Genomic DNA, 21,920 nt, shown 5'->3' on the forward strand with positions numbered 1-21,920 from the left:
CCTGTTCAGCAATTTGCGGCACTTTACTCCAGACAAACATAGCCTTTTCTGTACGTATTTATTTTGCAGCTGCTGCAGAAGCTAGGCCAGTGCTCAGTATGGTTCTTATGTATTTCTTGTACTAACAGCATTAAGAGAGAACGCTGAAGGCCAAAAGCACTCAAACCAGGTCACCTACAGCGTCCCAGCTGCCAAAGTACCACAGCGTCACAGCTCCTGAAGCGTCCCCCTGACCCGAGCTTTCAGAGGAGTGGGAAGTCAGCGCTTGGATGTTAAAATTAATTACAGGAGCCAAATACAATGGGGTTTATGTAAGATGACGCTGTTCAAAGTGAACAGCCCCCCGCATAAGATGATACTTACATCTACGTGCATCCAGATTTTGTATTTCTTGCAGATGTCTGCAATGGCTATGAGAGGATCAAACGCCCCGTACACTGTTGTCCCAGCTGTGGCACTCACCAGAAAAGGAACAAATCCCTGCAAGAAAGCCCAGAGGTATTTGGCAAGGTCAGATGGCTGCAGCCCCTCAGTCTGCAGCAGCCCCAACTTCTCTTGTGCTGCCTCCACAGTGAGCCTAGAAGTGTCTCCTAGAGGACACCCCTGCTACATTACACTGGTTTTCTCCCAGTTTAGATGCTGGTGATATTACAAGTTCTACCTTAAGGTGGCAGCAAACTTCCAAACCAGCGTCCTCCATTTATTAGGATGTATGACACAGGCAAGGACTCAAAACAATTCTGCTCCACGCCACCTGCCTGAAACAAAAAGGTCTGCTCTTCGTGACGCCACGTAAACCAAACCTCACCCAGGCACCACAGTGCAAAAAGCATCTCTGATGGACTGCGCCCTGCGCTGCACTGTCGTCATGCCAACAGGTGCCTGAACGTGTGGTGGCCCAGTCCCGTCAGTGGGAGCATCTTGTCTAGGAGTGTCTCCTGGGGGTAGCACACAGGGGAGGTGTGGGGCTCACCTCCAGCCCCATCCCTTGTGCAGGGCAGGGAGACAGCTCTTCTGAAGCAAGACAGCCACCTCCACGGAGGCCAGGGGCCATCTCTTGGATTCCCTCCGCTAAACGCCGTGCCTCACAGAGGAGCACTCACTGTCCATCACACAGCTTTTGGCACTATGAGGTCTTGGGTCTGCTGCAATTCATACCAGTGTCTCATTTTAAATTCACTTGTAGTTCTGTTGATTTCATAACGATTACTCAGTGCAACAAAGGTAAAAACTAGCTAATTTTTTGCAGAACTGGGGTTTAAGCTATCAAAAAGGTCCAAACTTCCTTCGGCAACGGTCAGTGGGTTTGAGTGGCACTCTACTGTCATTTTGCCTTATTTTTTATCTACTGTATTGTTTTCCTTATAAAAAGGGAGCTTTTAATGAAGATTTGTGTTATTAATGAGCTTTGAATGCTGTGTGTCTAATGACTATTTATATAAACATTGAAGGCACTGGGCTGAATCCACTGCATATTTTAATCTGATGTTTTAATTCTAGCTTCTGTTAATGAACACATACAAAAGCAGTGAATTTTTTAGAGTTTTGTGGATTTTAGTTTATCTTCCATTGATTTGGCGAGTCTATGAGGAGCACTTTCAATGCATTAAAACACAGCAATTCCCCAAATGATTACTCTGGCTTTTTTAATATTCAGCTGAGAAACCGTATCATAGGTGGATAATGTAAAAAAGGAGGATGTTATGTAGGGCAACATATTAAAACAAAAAGCCAAACAGCTCATGGATATTATAAAGTAGCTCTAAAGCTGTTTTTCTCAGCAACCCTTGCCTCACCAATTGCCAGGCTACATTTCTGAGAAAGAAAGAAAAAGTTAATGGGCAAGTCTGTGTTGTTTTACCAAGGAAAGCAAAACAACTAGCTGTATCATTCTTGGTTTTTTTTTTCCTTTTTGGAAGCAGAAAAGCTAATAAACTTACTTTTTGTTTGGCTTCAAGAATTCTTCTTTCAAGGTCTGATGGGATCATTTTCCCTCTGGAGCAAGAGAGAGTTATATCAATAATTTGGTCTTGAAATCAGCTCTTGCTGCTATTTCTTCACTTTATAGGAAAATCAAAGAAGGAACAAAGTGACTTTTTTGCCCAAGGGTTATGCAGCATGGAAGAGCACAGAAAGACTCTGTCCATTAGTCTGAGTTTTCACCCTAATTATTTTGCCAACCAGTCTGCATCAATATGGTGATGGTAACAGAGAAGCTACCTCATGGCCACCCCCATTAAAGACTGATGCTACTCCATGGAGCCTCCTGGTCCTGTTTGATGTTACAGCCCCAGGAATATGCTCCAGGCTCCCAGGGAGAAGCTCAGCCCAGAGTCTCAAGAAGCTCACTGGGTGCCAAATCTCACCGTCCCCTTTCAGCAGGCACAGAAAATGCCAGCTGAGCTGCACAGTGCTGAGCAATGTGACTCAGCTCTGGTGTTAAGCAGTCACCTCTGTGCTTCCATCCCAAGGACACTCATTTGAGGGCAATTATTTCATGGATTGGTGCATTACACGTTCGCATTTGCTTGAAGCAGGATATGAGAAGAAGCTACCAGTCTAGACTTATTAAATCCACTGTGAGACCCCTTGTATTGACTGTACACTGTATTTGCAACACCTTTAGTATGAACAATTTACCTGAGACTGAGACTTAGTGGTATAAGGCTTAAAGGCTAATTTATGAAATCCTGTAAATGAATTATGCACAAGACAAAAACAGTGCTGACACTGAGTAATGAGGTTAAGGTTTTCTTTGTTTAGCCACAAGCAAGCCTACCTAAGAAGAGACAGTACACGTAACAGCAATGCAAACACAACAGCTCCCCACATTACAGGAAAAAAAGGCTTCACTGGCTTTGAATGTTGTCCATTTAGATGAATATTTTTTAAGACTTTTTCAGAATTTTCTTTCACTAAGCACTGATTTCCTACTGCTGTAAAAAAAGAACAACCTTCACTAAAGCTCAAAACAGTAGTTTCAGGGAAATTAAGAAACATTAGTTTTAGTTCTGATTTTGCATTTAAAAAAACTGAAGTGTTTTCATGACATTTGGATGGATGTAAAAAAAAAATTACAAATATATCATAATAAGATACTGCTACGTTTTTTAAAGTTGTCATCCTTACAGAGCTCACAATAAGACAATAATTATTTCAGTAGAAATGGGTTTGTACTGCTGAGTTTTCTGCAAAATCTGTCCTGCATTTTACTTATTCAAAACACTAAAACACTAAAAGAGTAACTGAAAATAAAAATCTCTACAAGTCTAAAAATTAGTCCTGGTTCTTGCGAATTTCAAGAATGGTCTGAAGAGTATTCAGCTCACTGTGAGTTCCCCCCATTTACATGTACATGTTAAGAGAAAAGCAGTAGTTGTCTTATCTTCAAAAACTGTTCCTGGGATCATCAGAGAAATAAAGAAAAAAACAACAATGTGCCAAACAAGGCAATGAGTTCCTCCTCCAAACATAGTTTTGATGTTGATCTTTAATAGTTCCTAATTTATTGACCTTGTGCATAAAACACACACAGAGCTGGGCAGATCCCTATGTTGCCCACATTTTTTTACCAAGACAAGTGATTATCCAGCCCGTGGCCACACTGAGTACGTGCAGGCATTCATGGCCAGGAGAGGCAATGTCCAAGCAATGTCAACCTTTATCAAGGAGCATGCAGCAGGGTGGCTTTGAGCGTGGTCTAAACACATGCTGGAGCACAACACCCCCCTGCTCCAAATCTAGTAAATTAGCCAACAGCCCTGCTTACTTGCACAGCATTTTTATGTGTTATCACCTGAGCTCATATGCAACACTTAAGATGCACTGCAAAATGAACAGGCTTGTGCTTAGACAAACCTCGCCCAGGGAATGGGGCAGGGGGTTGCAAGATATGGGCTAGGCAGCATCAGAGGCAGGAGGGCTGCTGGGTGAGGCAGAAGAGACTCAGCAGCTAAAGGGCACTGAGGATAGAGTGAGTGCTGGTGTCAACGTCTTCTCCTATCACCCACATCTGCACACAGGCTTCACTGCTGCCCCACCAGCCTGAAGTGCTTTGACCCCAGACCGGCAACTAATACACTACTGCTACCAGTATGTCCGCATGGAAGTAAAACAGACATCGGAGATGTATGTTGTCCAGTCTGGAGCATGAGCAAGAAGAACATGACTTTCTGCATGTTCTCCATGCTTAAAATTGACCACACATTTACACAGACAGCAAAACCAGGCACACTTGGTGGGTGTGGGTCAGGGTGGGCAAGAGCCACCAGGAAGTATGCTTGGTCACGCTGAAAACATCAGAAAGATCTCATGGTGTTCCTTCATCCCTCCACAGGTCCCCATCTTCACAGAGGTTCATCTCCACCACACCAGCCCACATCCTGTGCAAACAACCTGCTTTGTCCTGGTGGCATCTGCTGGGATTTGGGGAGAGACACAGTAATCCTGCTGATTACTTCAGGGTGGGCAGGGTAAGCATTGTGGTCTTCACAGAAAATCATCATGCTGAATTTGCACAAGAAGAAAAGGAAGACACGACTTCATTGGTCCATGCCTGTCTTTAGTGAAGAGAAACAATCGGAGGTTTATTTTATTGTGTGTTGGTTGTGTTGATGTCGCCATTAATTCCTCTTCAGAGTGTGCTCAGTCTTTTGTTAATAAAGAGATAATAAGCTCATAAGTCAATATGCAGACGCTGTGATTAGCACTGTAAATTGCTTAGCTGGTGCTCTTCTTTTAATGTGGGAGCAGAGTATTTTGATGGCAGTAAAACCTTCCATTTATGCCAGAGCCATAAATAATTCAATACCTTGTAATAGTGATAGTTGGGACTCATAGTAAGAGCATTTTCTGTTGAAAAGGTTCTCAGTAGAATCACTAAGGATTGTTCTATTAATTTTTATCCCATAGAAAGTTTTTTTTTCCCTAAAATTGAAAGTCTTCATCAGAACACGTTGATTTTGTTAATATACCTCTCTTTCTCAAAATGGGTTTTCACAGAATATCAAAACCTTTTAGTTGAGTTAAGCAAGAAGTTACCTACCCCTGGCCCACGGGACCTGCAGGTCAGGTGCCTGCTGTGGCACTCCCTTCTGCAGGCCATCCTTCTCCCTGGCCTTGCTGCCCACAACGCTGCCAAAACCCTTCTCTCCACATCCCACTGCAATCCCCATGAAGGGCACTGCGGGAAATGTGGGAAACAGCTGAGAAAGATGGTGGGGGCATGAAGTGTCAGAATTACATCAGCAAACGCTCCTCGACATTTCACTCCTACAAAAGGCCCACTTCAGCTCATTTTAATGGATCAAAATGTGAGAGTCCCTAAATGCTCTATTTGGACCAAAACAAGCTTCTTCCTGGTTTCTTAGAAGAATGTGTAAAGAATGGTTATTAGTTTGATGTTTTGTTTCACTTTGGCATCAAAGCAGCATAAGAAATCCCTGCGGAAGGGAATTTCCAGGATTTCTGATGAGCCCCAAAAACTGACTCGTGAAGAAGCTACTGACAGAGCCAGTTCCTCAGGCAGGGTAAATCAGCATAAGGTGGCTGAAGACGACAGCGCTACAATGAATTATACCAACTGCTGACTGCATCCTATATGCTCTCTCTGAGCTGAGCACCTCTTCTACGTACCGATGAACAGAGCTGTATTTGGCACCTTTACTTACCTCTCATCGCATCTAATCAAAATCACACTATCTGTACCAATACCCAAGGCTGCAGCTCCTTTCTTCACAGAAAAGTGACTCTGAAAAAATACATTTATTATTATTTATCATTTTTATTATTATTTCTTATCTAATTTAACACAACATACTACACTCTTGCAAGCCCTTCAGCAAGCAGTCACACACAGGCAGTAATTCTTTTCACAGCCTTTTTGGAAACTGATCACTGTAATTTGAGGTGCTATCGTATCAGGTCACTACAGTCAATTAGAGAAACAACAATCACTAGTCTGGATTCACTCCTGGAATACTAAATACACAACTGTGGCTGATGATGGACTCAAATTCTGTCCTTGATGCATACCTGCAGCTTCTATTGCTTGTATGGATTCAGCTATGAACTTGATTTACTGAAACAAAAATTTCCACCCAAGAGATTTCATTTTGTTTTGGCGTCCAGAGCGATGTGCTTCTGCTATGTAACTTGTGGACAAATAATATACGGAGAGAAGTTAAGATAGGAAGCCTAATTGTGATCTCATGCCAGAGAAAGCTAGTAATAACTCCCATTATCAAGTAGAGCTACTACAGTTTAAAATCAGAACTGGGCTATTAGTAAGGCTATTAGTTAATCTGTATGTACAGAATAAAATGTGGAAGTTCTACACTAGAGTACGTCAGCCTAATTTTCTCTAGCTCATAGGACTTAACTCCTGAGCCAGTGTTGGTTTATAATTCCAACTTAAATCCTAGTGATTACAGTAATGAAATCGTTTTATATCAAATTATACCACCAAGAATCTGATTTTGTATTAACTCAAACCCAGCTGTAACAATATTGTCCTAAGTAATTTTAACCACAGATTATTAAACTTAAAAAAAAAAAAAGGAAATTCTTTATGTATACTACAGTACCATTAGCTTAGGATAACACTACAAAGAAGATCAAGGAGATAACAATCTAACAGGGCTTTTTAAGTGTCTGCAACATTAAAGGAAGACACAGAGTCTGCAGAAGACCGCAAAGCAGAGAAGTAATCACTACTGCTCTGTCAAGGGAGTGTTTGGCTTCAGCGGTAATGCTAGCAGCACAGAGCTGTAGGGAAAGAGATGGACATGATGGTTACACACATCTACTTCAATTAAAGGCCGTGAAGCCGGTGGAATTTCACTGCATACTAAAGGACTCCATACATAACGAACACTTCGGGAAATGCCAACCAATTCCAAACGAAATTTATGGAAGAGAGAGGAAGGAAAGTAGAAATGCAACACGTACATTCAACTTAACAAGTGAAAAAGCCCCTGTGTTTTAAAAACTGCTCTGGAGGTAAGTTTTCTTTGAGTCCTGACAGCTATGGTTGAGGTTGTGGAAGAGTTTTCACTCCAAGCTCCTTTTTCAATATGCCTCTCTCTCACCATTTTGGCTGAAATGCTTCAAGTTTTCATGATGCCCACTGACTCTTCCAATGTTCAGACATTTTGAAGAAGTTCAGGTTGCTTGAGCCATGATTCACTGATGATACGTGAAAAATTTGAAAACACTTCTTTAGGTAAAATTTTTCATACTACATTGATTATTTTTAATGCAGAGGGTGGGTATAGCTTTCCCCCATGGAGCATGGCTGCACTATGCCATCAGTGTGTATTGAGCAGCCATTGATCACGTCGCCTAGGCCTAAAATCAGCTTTTAAGGCCCTGGTACAGTAAACCATCCTAGCCCCTGAACTAAGCAAATTCTGAAATGTAAACATAAGCACGTTGGACTGACTTCTGCACAAGCTGATGATCAAATGAAACGCATACCCACGCGCTTAGATGAGCAACGAGGGATTTCTGCCTGTGCTTCAGCGTTGTGCTGAATTAGAGCGGGTTCGCTGCCACTAGCCTCATCACGCTTCAGTCATCCAAGTCGGTCCCTCTGTGTTCGGGGGGGAAACGGGCACCTCTGGGGAAGGATTCATCCAGCATGAGGGCTACTGGTTTGGAGTGGGCCCTGAACAACATCAGGTGAGGAGATTTCTACCCGTTCCCTATGGACCAAGCCCTGTGGTATCTGCTGTCTGTGAGAGTGGAAAGCACGGCACCTGCAGGTACCAGTGCTCTGGAAAATGGCAGGTGTTTGATTTTAACACACAGTTATTATCTGCTCTATTAAAACCACAGGTTAGTGGTATGCTCGGATTAGATATGGAGTTTCCCTGTTGTTTTTCTAGTTGGAGTCACAGGGTGCTAGGAAGTATTTATATATTGAACGTCACAGGCCTGCTCAGCCATCACACCAGTATTTTTCATGGCATGTTCCTTTATTTCATGAAAGCGCCTTTTTGAACAAACACATTTCCATGAGCGTCATCAGTTCCACTGCAGTCCGTGGACTTTTCCCAAGTACAAATGCACTGTAGACTGTGACCAATCCACAAACCTCTACACGTGGAAGACACTGGAGTCTCTTACTAGCCTTGCAGGTCTCCCTGTCTCGCTGAGCCCCATGGTGCAGCGCTGCAACTTTATGAGAGCAGCAAGGAAGAACGGCCATGAGGAGGCTTGTAAAAAATTCCCAAGTTTAGGAAGGTAACTTTGAGCTTTGCAAAAAATGGAACAGAGCTAGAATACCACCAATATTACGACAGTTCACTGATATGCCATGTGAAGCTACAACCGAATTATGTATGTTAAAAAAATTTAATCTATTTTTTTATTCAAGTACTACACAAACTGATGTGCACATACTGGATAGTGTAATATATAAATACAAGCAGAGATGTAGGAGTGAAAAGTCAGACATATTTCACTGGGTTTTGAGTCAATGGCATTACATTGATAAATGTTGCTCCTCATTCCATACTAGTTAAAATAGATTTACTATTGCCATTTGTTGTTCTAATAAAAAATAGAAGTATTCAAAGTGCCTTAAAAAAGAAAATACAGATTTGAATGGTTTACTATGAGGAAGAAAATTATGCCCATGTGCTCAGAGGCATCCACTGGAATATGGCCAAGCTCAGCTGCCTCATTGAGAAGTCTCTGCTAAAACAGCACTGGGGAAAAAAAATGAATGTAGTGTTGATAGCTTCGTTGCCTGAAGACTTTTTACAGACTGAGGGGAATTCAGCGGTCAGGAACCAAAACAAGTTTAGGGACAAATTAGGAAGAAATACAGAAGTCTGTGCACAGAAAGGCAAATGCATTTACAATTTCTAACCAAACTTTCAGTATGAAATTGCTCAATCTGTGTATACAGTCACAGATATATGTCTGCTGTTACGTTTTTCTGTCTCAGGGTAGCATCAAAGGAATTACCCCGACTGCCTGAGAGGCTCTAAAAGAGCCATGATGAAAATGAAAATGCAAAAAATATAGTTTTAAGAACAAAGAAAGCTTTCCTAATGATGATGGATATTAAACATTGTTTTAATATTCCCGGTATGGTGCTGAAAATTTGATTGCCTGTGTAATATAAAGGTAAACATAGGAAAATGTAAAGGTCAAAGAGAAGGAAAGGTTTGCAGAAATAAGCCCGGTTAGAGAGAACTACTGACACATTCAGCTGGGTTAATGGGGAAGAAGGACATTAATTGTGACCTCTTTGGGGGTACAGGGGCTACAGTCTGTTCAGCCATGCAAGGAAGTGAGCTTGAACACCATCTTTCACGACACAGCCATGCAGGAATTACACAGATCTTAAGTCTTATGGTGGGAGAACCAGGGTCAAAAAGGGAGGACAAAGGCAGACTGCCTGATGCCAGCACTGAAAGAAAAAAACAGGCCGGGAAAAGCTGTCAGGTTCAGAGTTTCACCAGTGTCCTGCACTTGCCAGAGGCAGGAGAACACCCAAGTGGCAGTGGGCTGTCACTGAGGCTTTCTCTCTCCCTCCCTTCAAGCACTACAAAAGGGTGCATGGAAGGCTACAAATACATCCCCAGCAGAGAGGAACCACAATTCCTCTCTAAAAAGAAATGTGGTTAAAATTGAGTGGTGAAGGAGAAGGTATAGAGTATTAGCCAGTATTAGTAATAAAAGCATATTACCGGTCAGAAAAAAAATTGGTCATTTTGAGCCAGGGGAATTTTCCTTGTCCAAAATTTCAAATGCTGTTAGGCATAGGTTTGTCTGCTTGATTGTCATTTTTTCATAGTTAGCTTTGCAACATAAAACCAGTGTAAATTTATTACAGGTGTAATGATGAATAGGCCTTTTGGAAAACGAAATAATTAGAATAATTAAAAATGTTATGATGCTGAAAAGTATGACACTGTTATCTTAAAAGAACAGTGCTTCAATATATACAGATGCTTCTATTTTTATAGCTTGCTAAATTACGTGCTCATAATCTGGCATGGTTGAAGCTGTCAGGAAGAACCATCTTAACGCCATGAGCCCCAAAGACCACGGCTGAATTTTCAGATTGCAGTTTCTCCTTGCTCATGTAAATCCAGAGTGGCACAAGCTCTGCAGAAGGAGCTCATCAGGAGTGAGTGCCCAAATGCTGTGCAAGTCGAGCCATGCAGCAGCTGAATCCTCTCCGAGGTTTGGTCACTGGCAGCCTGGTACCCAGCAGACCTGGACCCCCAGCCTCACTCCATCAGCCACATGCCAGGAAAGGAGGTGAACACGCATTCCTCTCCACCTCTCCTGGGCTTTAAACAATGTGGGATCCCTGGACGGGTAGGCTGGGCTACTCTTCTCTTAACTTTAATAATCTAGAAATGTGTGGCTGGTGTAGACTGGCTGTTTGGGCTCCCTCGGTAGTGGGGAAGAAAAGGTACTTCTAGAAGGCACCTCATCCCCAAGGCTGTGGCATCCGTTTTAGACTAGGATGAGCTGTCTGCTGCAGAAGTTGCTCTCCTTTTTAATGGCTGTAAAGAAGTGTATAGACTAACTCAGATGAAATGTTTACATTTTAGGTGATTAAGGTTAAGTGACATGAATCCTATCTTTAACATCTAATTTTAAGGTATAGCTTTTCCTTCAATTATCTACATAAAGAATATACTGAGTCCCATCACATTTTTAAACACAGGGTAATGATGTATATGTTTGCTATTGTTTCCTTTAGCTCCTGCTATTTAGTTTTTAAACTTGTGTTTCTGTACAACATACTAATATTTCCATCTTTGGCAATTTTGAAATATTTAACTTCACACTGCTCTTCTAATCCAGGAAGACTCACTTGCTTTTCTCCAGTGTGGATAGTTTTACAGAATTATCTGTTGATAAGAAATGTCGCACTGAGTTCAGGAGGATCCTGTGACAGTGTAAAAGCCACAAGATACTGACCAGATGAAGGGTTAGACCCAAATGACAAATGTCTCCTTTGGGCCTAGAGGACTATTTTTCTGGAAAAATGGTTTTACTTTGATTTGAATGGTGTTACTTGAATTAAGTTGCTCCTCAAATATGACCAAATTTTCACTGTTTCCCCCTGGCTTCAAATACCACCAAAATACACTTTTCTAGTTATTATGTATTAAGTAATGCAAAGAAAGAATGCATGAATATTTAAGTTTGATTTTTAGTTTCCTTAGGTGAAATCAGAACTATTCCCTACATACTCTGTACGCTCAGAAGTGTAACTTTCAGGTTTGTAATTCATGCTACCCAACAGAAGATGTGATCTCCAGGCTCCCCAAATCTTTTCCTGGAAGTCCCACCTCATAGGTCACCCCTTGGACTGCTTCTTGCAGGTGGAAGTGCTGCAAACTGTCTCCTAAGTTGCCTGGCCAGAAGGCAATGCTACATGCCATGGAAGTGGTGGGACTAGAGATCTGCTTTTCATTCTACACAGAAACCAAACCCAAATCTTCCGCAGGCTGTGTGAAACGGTGGTCTATCGAGCTGTCTGCTTTGGGACAGAAGTCGCTTTTTAATTTCGTTCTGCCTCAGCACCAAGAACCTCCATATTAGGTTTCAGAAACTGTTCCCACATACAAAAATTTTGCCAAAGCCACTCTTCTCCCACAGCTATCGATGTAGATTGCTGTACTCCCTGCAAGTAATGGGGCGTGTCCACAAGGAGAAATCAACATGCAAGAAGCTGAAGCAGTGATTTATTGCTAATTACCTCCTCTGATCTAGTTGCCATGTGGATGCTGCGTGTGTCATTGCTGTGAGGGTGCTCCCCTACAACCACAGACAGGCCACCTCTCAGAGGCACTCCTAGGGCTCCCCAAGAGGGTGAGGTCCCCCCGAGAACATGCGGCTGTTTACAGTGCTGACACTTTACGCCTGAGCAGCCAAGAGACCTTCCCTTCACAGTTAGTGGGTGCCAGAGCTGCTCCCAGTGAAGCCTTGGGCAGGCACTAGTTCACCCCAACAGCAGTGCAGGCAGGAGGATGCCAGAGGCAGAGAGCCTCCCTGTGTTCCTTGGGTCTCTAACGGGTTGAAGAGGTCCCTTATTGTCAGCTCAGACTCATCACCTGCCAGTTCTTCCTCTGCACTTTCTTCTCCAAAACTACGAACACAGCTGAATTGCTATGTCCTTTCTGAGCACCTGACAAGGCATTCCTTGTCGTCATGTCAGGGGGGTTCTAGAGGGGTGGGAAACGAGGAAAGCTGATGTGGGCTGCATGAGTACAGTCTCGCTGGGTTGGAGAAGAGAGGAGATAGAAATTTTTTTCATGTCTTTCCAGTTATGCCCAGGGTTTTTTTTTCATTCTCTGAACTGTGGATTGAGTCTATACAGCCCCAAATTAAACATCAAGTCCATGGAAAAGCTTGAAGTCTCTTAAGCTACTTTTGTTCTACCAATAAAAAGGCCAAAGGCTGTCCTGTAACCTGCACCCAACTATTCTCTGCAGCTAAACTTTTCCTCTCTGCACCTCTTTCCTCCTCAGGGTAAGATGACTTTGTCTTTTGTCTACTAGGGGCGATCCCTGCTCCATACTATTCCCAGCTACCGTTGGATGCTGTTTGTAAGACAGTGCTAGCTGGCCAGGTCAAAATCACAATAGGGAACAGGTTAAAATTCAACAGGACTTGCCTTATAGACAAATGGATCAACTAAAATATTCTGAGAAGGCAGCTCTCCTTTCATCCACTTTCTTCACCCTGAAAAGGGGCTGTGCTCAGCTGAACACTCACAGCAGCCTTCAGCTGATGTGCTGGGACACAGGAGGAGGCCTTCACCTTAGATTTTTCATTGTGTTTGAAACTATGGAATAAAATAGTTTTTTACAGCTAGCATCCATCACTTTTACACCCCTGAGTCAAGGTCTTTAGCATCACGTGCAGTCCAGAACGGCTGCCCTGAAGGACATCACTCTGCTCCCACACCAGTGCAGATGAAAGAACCGCTGATGATGCTGGTGAATACAGAGGACTAATTAAGTCCTGAGCACCAATGCATCTGAAATCATACCTGGGCCAAGACTGACCCAAGTATTGTGCTTCACTGTCACTGGTGAAAAATAAATAAACAGAAGCAGAGTGAGAGATACGTCACGGTCCTGCTGAACAGCTTAGGGAAGATCTGCTTACTGGGAACATGCATGGCTGGAATAGTCACATAACCTATGTCAGGCACCTAATGTAGGTTGTGTATGTCAGGAGGCTGATCTCTCTGTATGGTCAATACACAGAATTAGGTGAACCCCTGCCAAAGGTGATTTAGAACACCTAAATTAAGGAATATTTAGGTTCCTAATTTGGATGCTTCAAGTTTCTCTCCAGAGGTGCCTCTCTTCACTGGTTGTGCAGACAGCGAGGCTCCTAATTTAGGAACACGATGCACTCCTAAATTAGGAAAGGAATCACTTAGGAGCTAGGAGTTACTCCTCCCGCGCTGGCAGCTGAACCTATCATCATGGCATCAAACTGAGGCCAAATTCTGATGCAGTAATACTGGCAGCAATTGCAGCATAACTTCATTCATGTATAGTAATAGAAGCTCTAGACTGGTAGAAATGAAAATGGAGTCTGATCTGTTATGCTGCAATTCTTGTCTGAGAATTGCCACTATAGGAATTTTTTCTTCTGACCGAAAATTTTGAGACAAAAATCTTCCAAGTTTCTAAACACACACAGTAACTTTTAGCTTTGTTTACTATCATGCCACATGTGCAGAGCATAGGGAAATTATAGTATCCCACTTATAGTCTGCTTGTTCCATGGCCATCATCTTACCAGAGCATCCAACTGTAGCAGAGAGAAACCAGAACCAGGCTGGGGAGCCCAGAAGTAAGTAGAAGATCAGCATGATGTGATAAATGAGACAAACTACATTCTCATATCTTAAGTGTCTATTCAGGTTCTGCATGACACTTCCTACCTAAAAAAGGGCTTGTGCATCCAGGCCTCTGCAATTCCTGGAACAGCCTCTGCTATTTTGAGGGTTAAACCCCAATGCCAAATCCTTTAGGTGATTAAGGGTTACAGGGTCCTGTCTTCACCTAGCATGGTTTCTTAACTTCCCTAGAAGATGTGCGAATACATACTTTACAAAAAATTTGATTGAGGAAGGAACAAAACTACAATTTTAAGATACTTTTAAATTGTAACTTTAAATGCTGTTCTATGGGTTCTCTACTATATTTTATTTTGGAATGTTTAATTTGCTAAGGGAACTGCTTCTTCCCTGGCATGAAAACACAATTATTAAAGTTCATTTCATTATTTTGAGCTTGATAGCACAATTTGGTTCATTGTTCAACATTCCATCGTGATGAATACACTGAAATTCTCTGATGATTAATAGGATTTGTTATTTTAAATGATCACACTGAACCTTATTTGCAAGACTTATTAGGTCTGTAACTTTCATATGAATAATGCATCTCTAGCTGCACAGCCAACTTTGGAGAGTTGCTGCTCATTTGTAGAATACCCTTCTCTTTGCTCTGGGGACAATTATTCAGCAACATAGAGCCCTCAGTTTTGTATTGGATCACACCCTGTTGCCATTGAAAGGCATCCTCAGAGGGATTTCCTCCTAGACGTTTCTGGCTGGTTTTTAGGACACTTCGCAATTTGCGCTTGCACAGAATGAAACGCGTTCTCCGATGTATCAAAGAAGGCAGCCAGGAAGATGATTTTACCGAACAGGGACATTATCTTGCTGAGCCTCAGCCATGGAAGAGTCCTTTCTGGCTGAGCCCACACAGCTGGGGAGACATTTCGAAGGGGACCATGAAGCCTGAAGAGAGCTCACAGCCCCTCCTGGGTATAACCCTTCCTTTGTTCCTTCCTCCTGCACACACATTCTCCACTATAAGCTGTGAAGTTTTAGATGGCCATGAAGCCGAAATACCCACACCCCCCCTATACAGACAGAAATACTGCTTCTGTATGGCTGTTCAAAGAGCAAAAAACCCTGTGTTTCTCCCACAAGGACCACTCTGATTCCTCCTGTGCCCACCTCCCCACACCTCTTGCACTGCCAGATCCTGCTGGTGCCTGTGACAATCCCCCATGTGCTGAAGTTTTTGCTCACAGGCAGAAACCCACAGCAAAGCCCAGTTCCCACCACACACTGCAGCTGCTCTGCTGTACACACACATATTTCCATACTACTGTCTTCATATATGTTATCTCCCTCTCATTAAGTAACAGCATGAGTGGTTTCAGCTAGAAACATTGTGACTCGAAAGTGGTCTTCGGTTCCCCAGAGTGACCCGGACAAAAGACATGCCTGGCAAAAAGTGCTGAAGCCCCATGATGAACTCTCATCATTTCATGCGGTCCTTACCATTCACATCAACAGCTATTCAGACACAAGTGAGAGCAAAAAATGGCAGGGGCTTGCAGAGCCTGCTCTCCCTGGGCTTCAGCCACAGATAACCACACAGCTCATCCTCCTCTATACCAAAAAGCCAGTCCTTTCCCATTTTTTTATTCCCAGTGAAGGAATAACAGAAATGAAGACAGTTGGCTACAAATTCCCATTCAGCTATTTTCTTCATCATAAATTCATACAAGCAGATGCAACAGGTAGGAAAAAAACAGAAACACATACATGTTCTGATGTGAAGGCAACCAGTCTGGGAATAGCTGCCATTCCTTTTTCCTTAACTTCTGGGAACATCTTGAAACGTGCAATCAACATAGCATACATGTTAGATATGGCACCACCTGGAGTCCACAGTAATATACTGTTACTTTTTCTATGCATTGTAATATCATTGCAGAACAAACGACAAGTGTTGCTACAGTTTTTCTAACTCCAATCTTAATGTTTCTACCATGAGGCAGAAACATGGATTCTTTTCCTGATGCCCCTTACAGCTGAGTTGTGTAATAACAGGATCTACTGCACCCAAATAACAATTTATGCAAAAAGTACTACTGTAAAAAATTATCGAGGCTTCCTTGCATCCCCATTTTTGCTACCATTTTTCCTTTAGTCCCCAATCTTATCTTTTCATACGCCGTCAATGCACAATCCCCACTGTGTTCCACCTCCCAAGCAGGTGCCACCACAAGTAAACTTCCTAAGGGGCTTCCAAGTGCAACCTAACCTGGGCTCTCCCCTCCCCAGTCAGGGTGGCATTTCATGCCCCAGCTCTGAGGAAACCCACACAGTGAGTCCCAACAGACACTACATCTGGGTAACTGGAGTGCGGAGAGGGAAGAGAAAGGAAAAAGGGTCATTCTAACAAATATTTTTATTTTTATTTGTCCTCTGATGGGACCAAGGGGAAAAGGTTAGCTGACCCCAATACTAGCCTTACAATCACTGGCACACATTGACTTAAAATACCCATTTTGAGATGGGTATTTTGCCCACTTGAAGCTGGGTATCAGATGACAGCTCTGCAGTGTTCTGTTCCAATTGTCAGTCCACGTATCAAAAATGAGCACTTTGTTTCCCCTTTGAGAGATTTTTACAAAGGGAGCCTCTGTGCCCACAGCGGCATGATACAAGAATGCTGCATGAGCACTATGGGAATATAATGCAGAACCTGAGGCAGAGTCCGAGTACTTTTATGTATGTATGCACACAAAGACACACGTGCACACAGACATAGACACGTATACAAAAAAAATCCATCAGTTTTATCCTGTATATATACTATATATATACAGTTTAATTATATATTGATGTTTATGCACATATATTTATGTAAAGCAAAGGTGTGTATTGATCATGAGTCTAGGCTTTTAAATGCATAGGTCAGAGTGCAGCTGAGGTACAGTTCAACTAACCCAACTTTTATCTATCTAAAAATGGAGTGAAGAGCACAAGACATGAACTTCCAGAAGATGGTCCAGCTCATCCTAAGGTAACTGTTCACAGTAGGTGGGATGACTGGCCCTGCGGACACATCCACCCTTCTCCCTTGAATTTATGGGAGCTGCTGCTGCTGTAACTAGCCCAGGGTAGACACCCAAAGCGAGAGAAGATAAAAGTCCACCCTTTAAGCAGACCAACGTAGCTCTGCTGAAAGCAATGACGTTATACCACGTTACACCAGCAGGGTCTATGTGCTGGCACATTTAACTTAATTTTGACTTTTATAAGATTTGTATTTATCCAATTGGAGATATATATACACTGTTCCACCGCCCACAGAAACTGTGCCCTTCGTTTCTCATCAGTGTCCTAGCTCTGCTCTTGCAGTGAAGCTGCCCCTGGTCTCGGCTTTCCCTCTTGTCACTGGCTCTCCTGTACATCCAAGGGAAAATGCCAGAGTGGGATGGCAATGCTAGCATGGGGGTGAGCACAAACTGGACTTTTTCTTCCCCTTTCATCTACCTTGAGAGGTATGAACGTATTTCTGCACCTCTTTTCACAAACAACAAAGCAAGAAATGGAGAGATTAAGAGTCAATGCTGGGGTACCTGTCCCTAAAGAAATGCAGATGTCATGTAACAGCTGCTGTTGATGATTTAGGTGACTGAACTAAGGTGACCAAGTTGAAGAAATTTGGCCTATCTTGTCCAAAGTCATTGGCTCAGTATCAAAAGAATCAAGACTGAAACATGAAGCTTCTTTAATACCAGGCTTTCCTATTAGTATTTATTACCTAGCCATTTAACCTTAACCTTACTAATAAGCCCGCATTCTGCCTTTTAACTTTGCAGCTGTGTTTACACCCAGTTAACTGCAAGCAGGCAACAAAACACACCTACAGAATTTAGAGAACCTAATCAGGCCTTTATGCTTTGCACGTACTGATACTGTGTATTTCATTCCAGAGAAGGCAGTAGCTAGAATCTTTTCTTTGCAACCATAAGGTCTTCAGCTGAAGCCTTTTTGACAGTTGAAGACATGACAACATGAAGACAGCATAGAGATGATTTTGAGTATTGCCTAAAAAAGCAGAACGTGTACACTGGGTTTTGCTGCCTTAAGAGAACGAATTAGGAAGATGCACTTTGCACAAACCAGAAATGGCAGAGAAAGAAAGGACGAGATGGGGCAGCAATGCAAACGGCCAGCACAGGTACACGCCTGCCAAAGAGCCCACCCCCATGCAGGTTTCAGCTCGATGAAGTGAGCTCCCGCATCTGACACACTAGCAACACCCTGGCCCCTCAGGTCAGGCAGGGACCTCTCACAGACCGGGGAGGGACAGCAGCTCCTCCTGAAGCACACATCTTTCCTGACTCACACTATCTCAAGCAGTTTGCCTGACTTGGGCAGATGTAGCACATGCACTGAGCCTTTCACCCCTGCCTGCTGCCTGTGCCCAGCCCCTGCCCACCAGGTCTGGCTGAGCAGCATTGCTGTCGCTCTCCTCTCCCCAGTTAGGTCTCTGACCAGCCTGGTGGGGCTACTGCAGCTCAAGCCTGCAAGGTGAGGAACTGAAGACCAGCTGTACTGAACCAGGCCAAGGACTGAACAGTTACCAATCACTTCCCAGTTTCCAAAAACCTTGGCTAAGGTCTTGGGCTTCTGATACATGTTTAGATGCTGCCCTGTGAGGTGGAAGCCTCTAGGGCTCAGGACCTCTAAGTACTACAGTAAAGCTGTCACAGCTTTTGTTTTCAATGCTTTTTAAATAAGGACTCAAAAAGGTAATGTAAATCCTCCTTTTTCTCCACCTTTGTGGAAAGGCCCAGGACAAAACTCCTGTACCACTTCCCATGTGTGCATTCAGATACAAGAAGCTGAAGATGAACCTGGGCTGATCTTCTGCACAGCATGAACTTTACCCTTCGTGCCCTCAGAGAGCTGAACATCCTAGGCTATATCAGTGAGGCCCTTCCTTTGCTCAACAGTCCAAACACTCTTTTCTGCTCCATCAACTCAATGGACCTTCTTCCCAGAAGGGCTCCTTCCCCACCAGCTCTCAGTCTGTTCTCTTTTGACAAGCCAAGATGCTATGCCCAATGTCAATCCATTTTTTTGCAATTTGGTGAGATAGATAGGCCAAAATTTTTAGCAATGGAATTCCAGAGTAAGACGAGAGGTGACAAAGAGTATAAATCAAAAGACTAAGTGGAATGACAAAAAAAAAAAAAAAGTCTTAATAACATAGTGTTTGTCAGAGTCAATGATTTCTCCATAATAATCAAAAAATCCTAACTTTTTGCCTTATTGATTTTCCCTGAAGAAACCAGGTTTCTGAGCCTTTAGGTGCTCAGATTAACTAGCCACCCAAGCACCCCACTGAGCCCAACAGGCCAGCTCACACATGGAAAGCTAACCACAAACTTAATGTTGGCAGGATCTTGCAGACTCCAGTAAAATTACTTAAAGGGATGCTACGTCTTTCCCTCTTTGCTCCAATTTCCCCTGCAGTGCATTGTTGTGTGTCTTCCCTCCATTACAACAGTCTTTCTATTTCATGTAATCCATAAAAACTGGGGGCAAAGGAAAACTGCAAGGCAACTGTCTCTTCCGATTATGTTTCCCATGTGCCATTACAGCTGCTCATAATGCAGTGCAATTTGCTCAAACAGACCCTCATAATCACATCCCTGAAATTCATAAACATGCAATACTTCATCTCAAAGAGGCCACTGGTGGTTATTAGCAAGTGTCCTCTAGAACATGCATATTTAATTATGTTTACTCTTTAACTACAGGGGATGTCATACAGCATAGTCTGAAAAATAAAGAAAGCTTGAAATGTCATGTACCAGGTGAAAATATCCCATCGCCACAGCCCCCTGGCCAGCCAACCATCTCTCTCATTTTCCTTAGTGTGACATATTCCAAAAGTACAAACACTGGAGCAATTTCATAGGTGAACCTGAAACGTAGTAATGTCCATATTTAATGCTTTCATCTATAACACTAACATCTTTTTCCAATATTACATTACATTATAGCCACAATATACTCTATCTTGCACTGGGAAGAGTTCTGTTTTACAATACCTGGATAATCCTCCTTCTGACCTGACATCAAATGTCTAGAAGGAGAAATGCTGAGAGTGCTTGAGACTCCATTCCCACCCATTTCAGTGAAACAAATCTTGCCCACCTCTTCCAGGCTCAAGGCTTTGCCCTATAATCAAGAGCTGCTGGACAGAGCCAGACCTTCATCTTGCAAAAACCTGTGTGCATGGCTGGAAGCATACATGTCAGCAATCCTGTTCACGATGACAAGACAGTGCATGAAGCTAAGGAAGTGCACAAAATGCCTCCTAGTCCCAAAGTGAAAAAACTCTCACACTTTAAATTCTGCACCCCCTTCTTACAGAAAGCAATGGCTCTAACTGCTCTGAGTATGGGAAGTACCAAACCCCTCTACATGAATGCAACTGTTCACTTAGCACACCTTTAATTTTACATATTTATGCATGTAAAATGCTAAAATATTTTTTCTGGTTTTTTTTTTTTTGAGGGTGGGTGAGTAGCAAAACCAGTATCATGTTAGTCTGTTGAAATTTTATAGAAGACAGCCTACAGGGCAATGTTGAAAGTCTTTACGTAAATAGCTGCAGCAACCATTTAAAAAGCAGATAATTTTTTTCCAGCAACCTTAACATTAAATGTATTCTTTCTTTCATTCAGCTACAGCAGCTAATATTTTAGAGTATAACTGTAAAATTAGATTAAATATTACTATGGAAAAAAATCTGCTACTTACATATTAGTATTTGCTGCTGATGTCAGCCAGTCTGCTGCCAATCCAACCATGTCCAATCCAGTTGAAAGTTGATTAAAATATCTAGGGTGCCCTGCATAAAATGGAAAACGTTACCAAAAGGCTGATGACTCTGAATGAAACTATTCAGTGCTGAACAGTGTATTTACCTCTGGATTTTTATAGAGAAGGAAGTGCTTTCAAGGTATGAAACAAAGCAAACAGCAATAAATACACTTCCTGGAAAAGGCAGGATTTCTTTTCTTCCTCATTCCAAACTCAGTAAAATCAGAGTAATTAGACACTGAACGCAGAGTAATGAATTCCAACATTCCCTATTATCCTCTCAATATGCCTTGAAAATTTGCACATCGCTGCCTCACAAAAATAGCTGTTTGCTCCCGTTAGCGTGTCACATGTTGTCACTGGATGTGGTTTTGCCTGGCTAGGTTTGAAAGCCACGCACGAGACACCATCTGAAGAGCTTGCCAGTACATATAACATCAGTGATGAATGGCTAATGATTATAATAGACAGGGCGAAATGAGAAAATGGAACATTTTGGTGACTGCTTTGCACATAACTCAATGGCTGATGATTGTATGAAGATGGCAGGGAAGGTGGCGGTCCTTGTCGTTTCTTCCCTGTCAGAGTGCAATTACAAATAGCCTGGCTGTTTGCAATTATGATTTTAAAGAAACCTCATGAAAACCAGCACCGCTGCCCCAGCAGAATGATGCACAAGAATATACTCCAAGAGCTGGTAGTCCATTCACCTGGTTAATCTAATTGGCTCCTGATTTTTTTCTAAAATCCTGCTAGAGATTTTTCTTAAAAACTGCCCAGAGCCATTAAAGCCAGGAACCATTAAAACTCCATTTTTACGAGTTGTTCCCTGCAAGCCCCTGTTAAGTGGCATAATTACCCATACAAATTACGGATGCTTCACAATTACTTAAAATGCCGTCTGACTCAAAGGAAGGCAGCCTCTGCTTGGAAAACACCTGTCCTGACCCACAGACGACATACTATTATTGCCATCATGGAAAACAAAAGAGCGAGCAAGACGCTTGAGGAAATGCAGACACAGCACCAAGAGAAAACTGATCTTCGGTCCCTGGTGGTCTCTTATCAGGCACGGACACATGGCTGGCAGAACAGCATGGGGAATTGCTCCCCAGCTTCCACCTTGCAGCACACAAAGACAGATATCAGGCTGTGCAGGCAGACCAGAGCAGGGGACAAGGGCCGAGGGGTGGGTGTGTGTGTGTGT

At 42.8% G+C, this 21,920-nt stretch overlaps 1 protein-coding gene across 1 annotated transcript in view; it reads right to left on the reverse strand.

The window, feature by feature from the left end:
- GAD2 (glutamate decarboxylase 2) overlaps positions 1–21,920 on the reverse strand; it is a 41,475-nt gene that overhangs the window by 13,584 nt on the left and 5,971 nt on the right. Inside the window, exons 5-10 of the mRNA XM_080386024.1 lie at positions 20,651–20,741; positions 19,696–19,808; positions 15,623–15,738; positions 5,670–5,749; positions 1,941–1,995; positions 364–480 (exon numbers count right to left, since the gene is read on the reverse strand). Of these exons, the coding sequence (XP_080242150.1) occupies positions 364–480; positions 1,941–1,995; positions 5,670–5,749; positions 15,623–15,738; positions 19,696–19,808; positions 20,651–20,741 (572 nt within the window). The remainder of the gene's footprint in view (positions 1–363; positions 481–1,940; positions 1,996–5,669; positions 5,750–15,622; positions 15,739–19,695; positions 19,809–20,650; positions 20,742–21,920) is intronic.

Source organism: Falco punctatus (genome assembly GCF_963210335.1).
Source record: "Falco punctatus genome assembly, chromosome: 4".
Classification (NCBI taxonomy): domain Eukaryota; kingdom Metazoa; phylum Chordata; class Aves; order Falconiformes; family Falconidae; genus Falco; species Falco punctatus.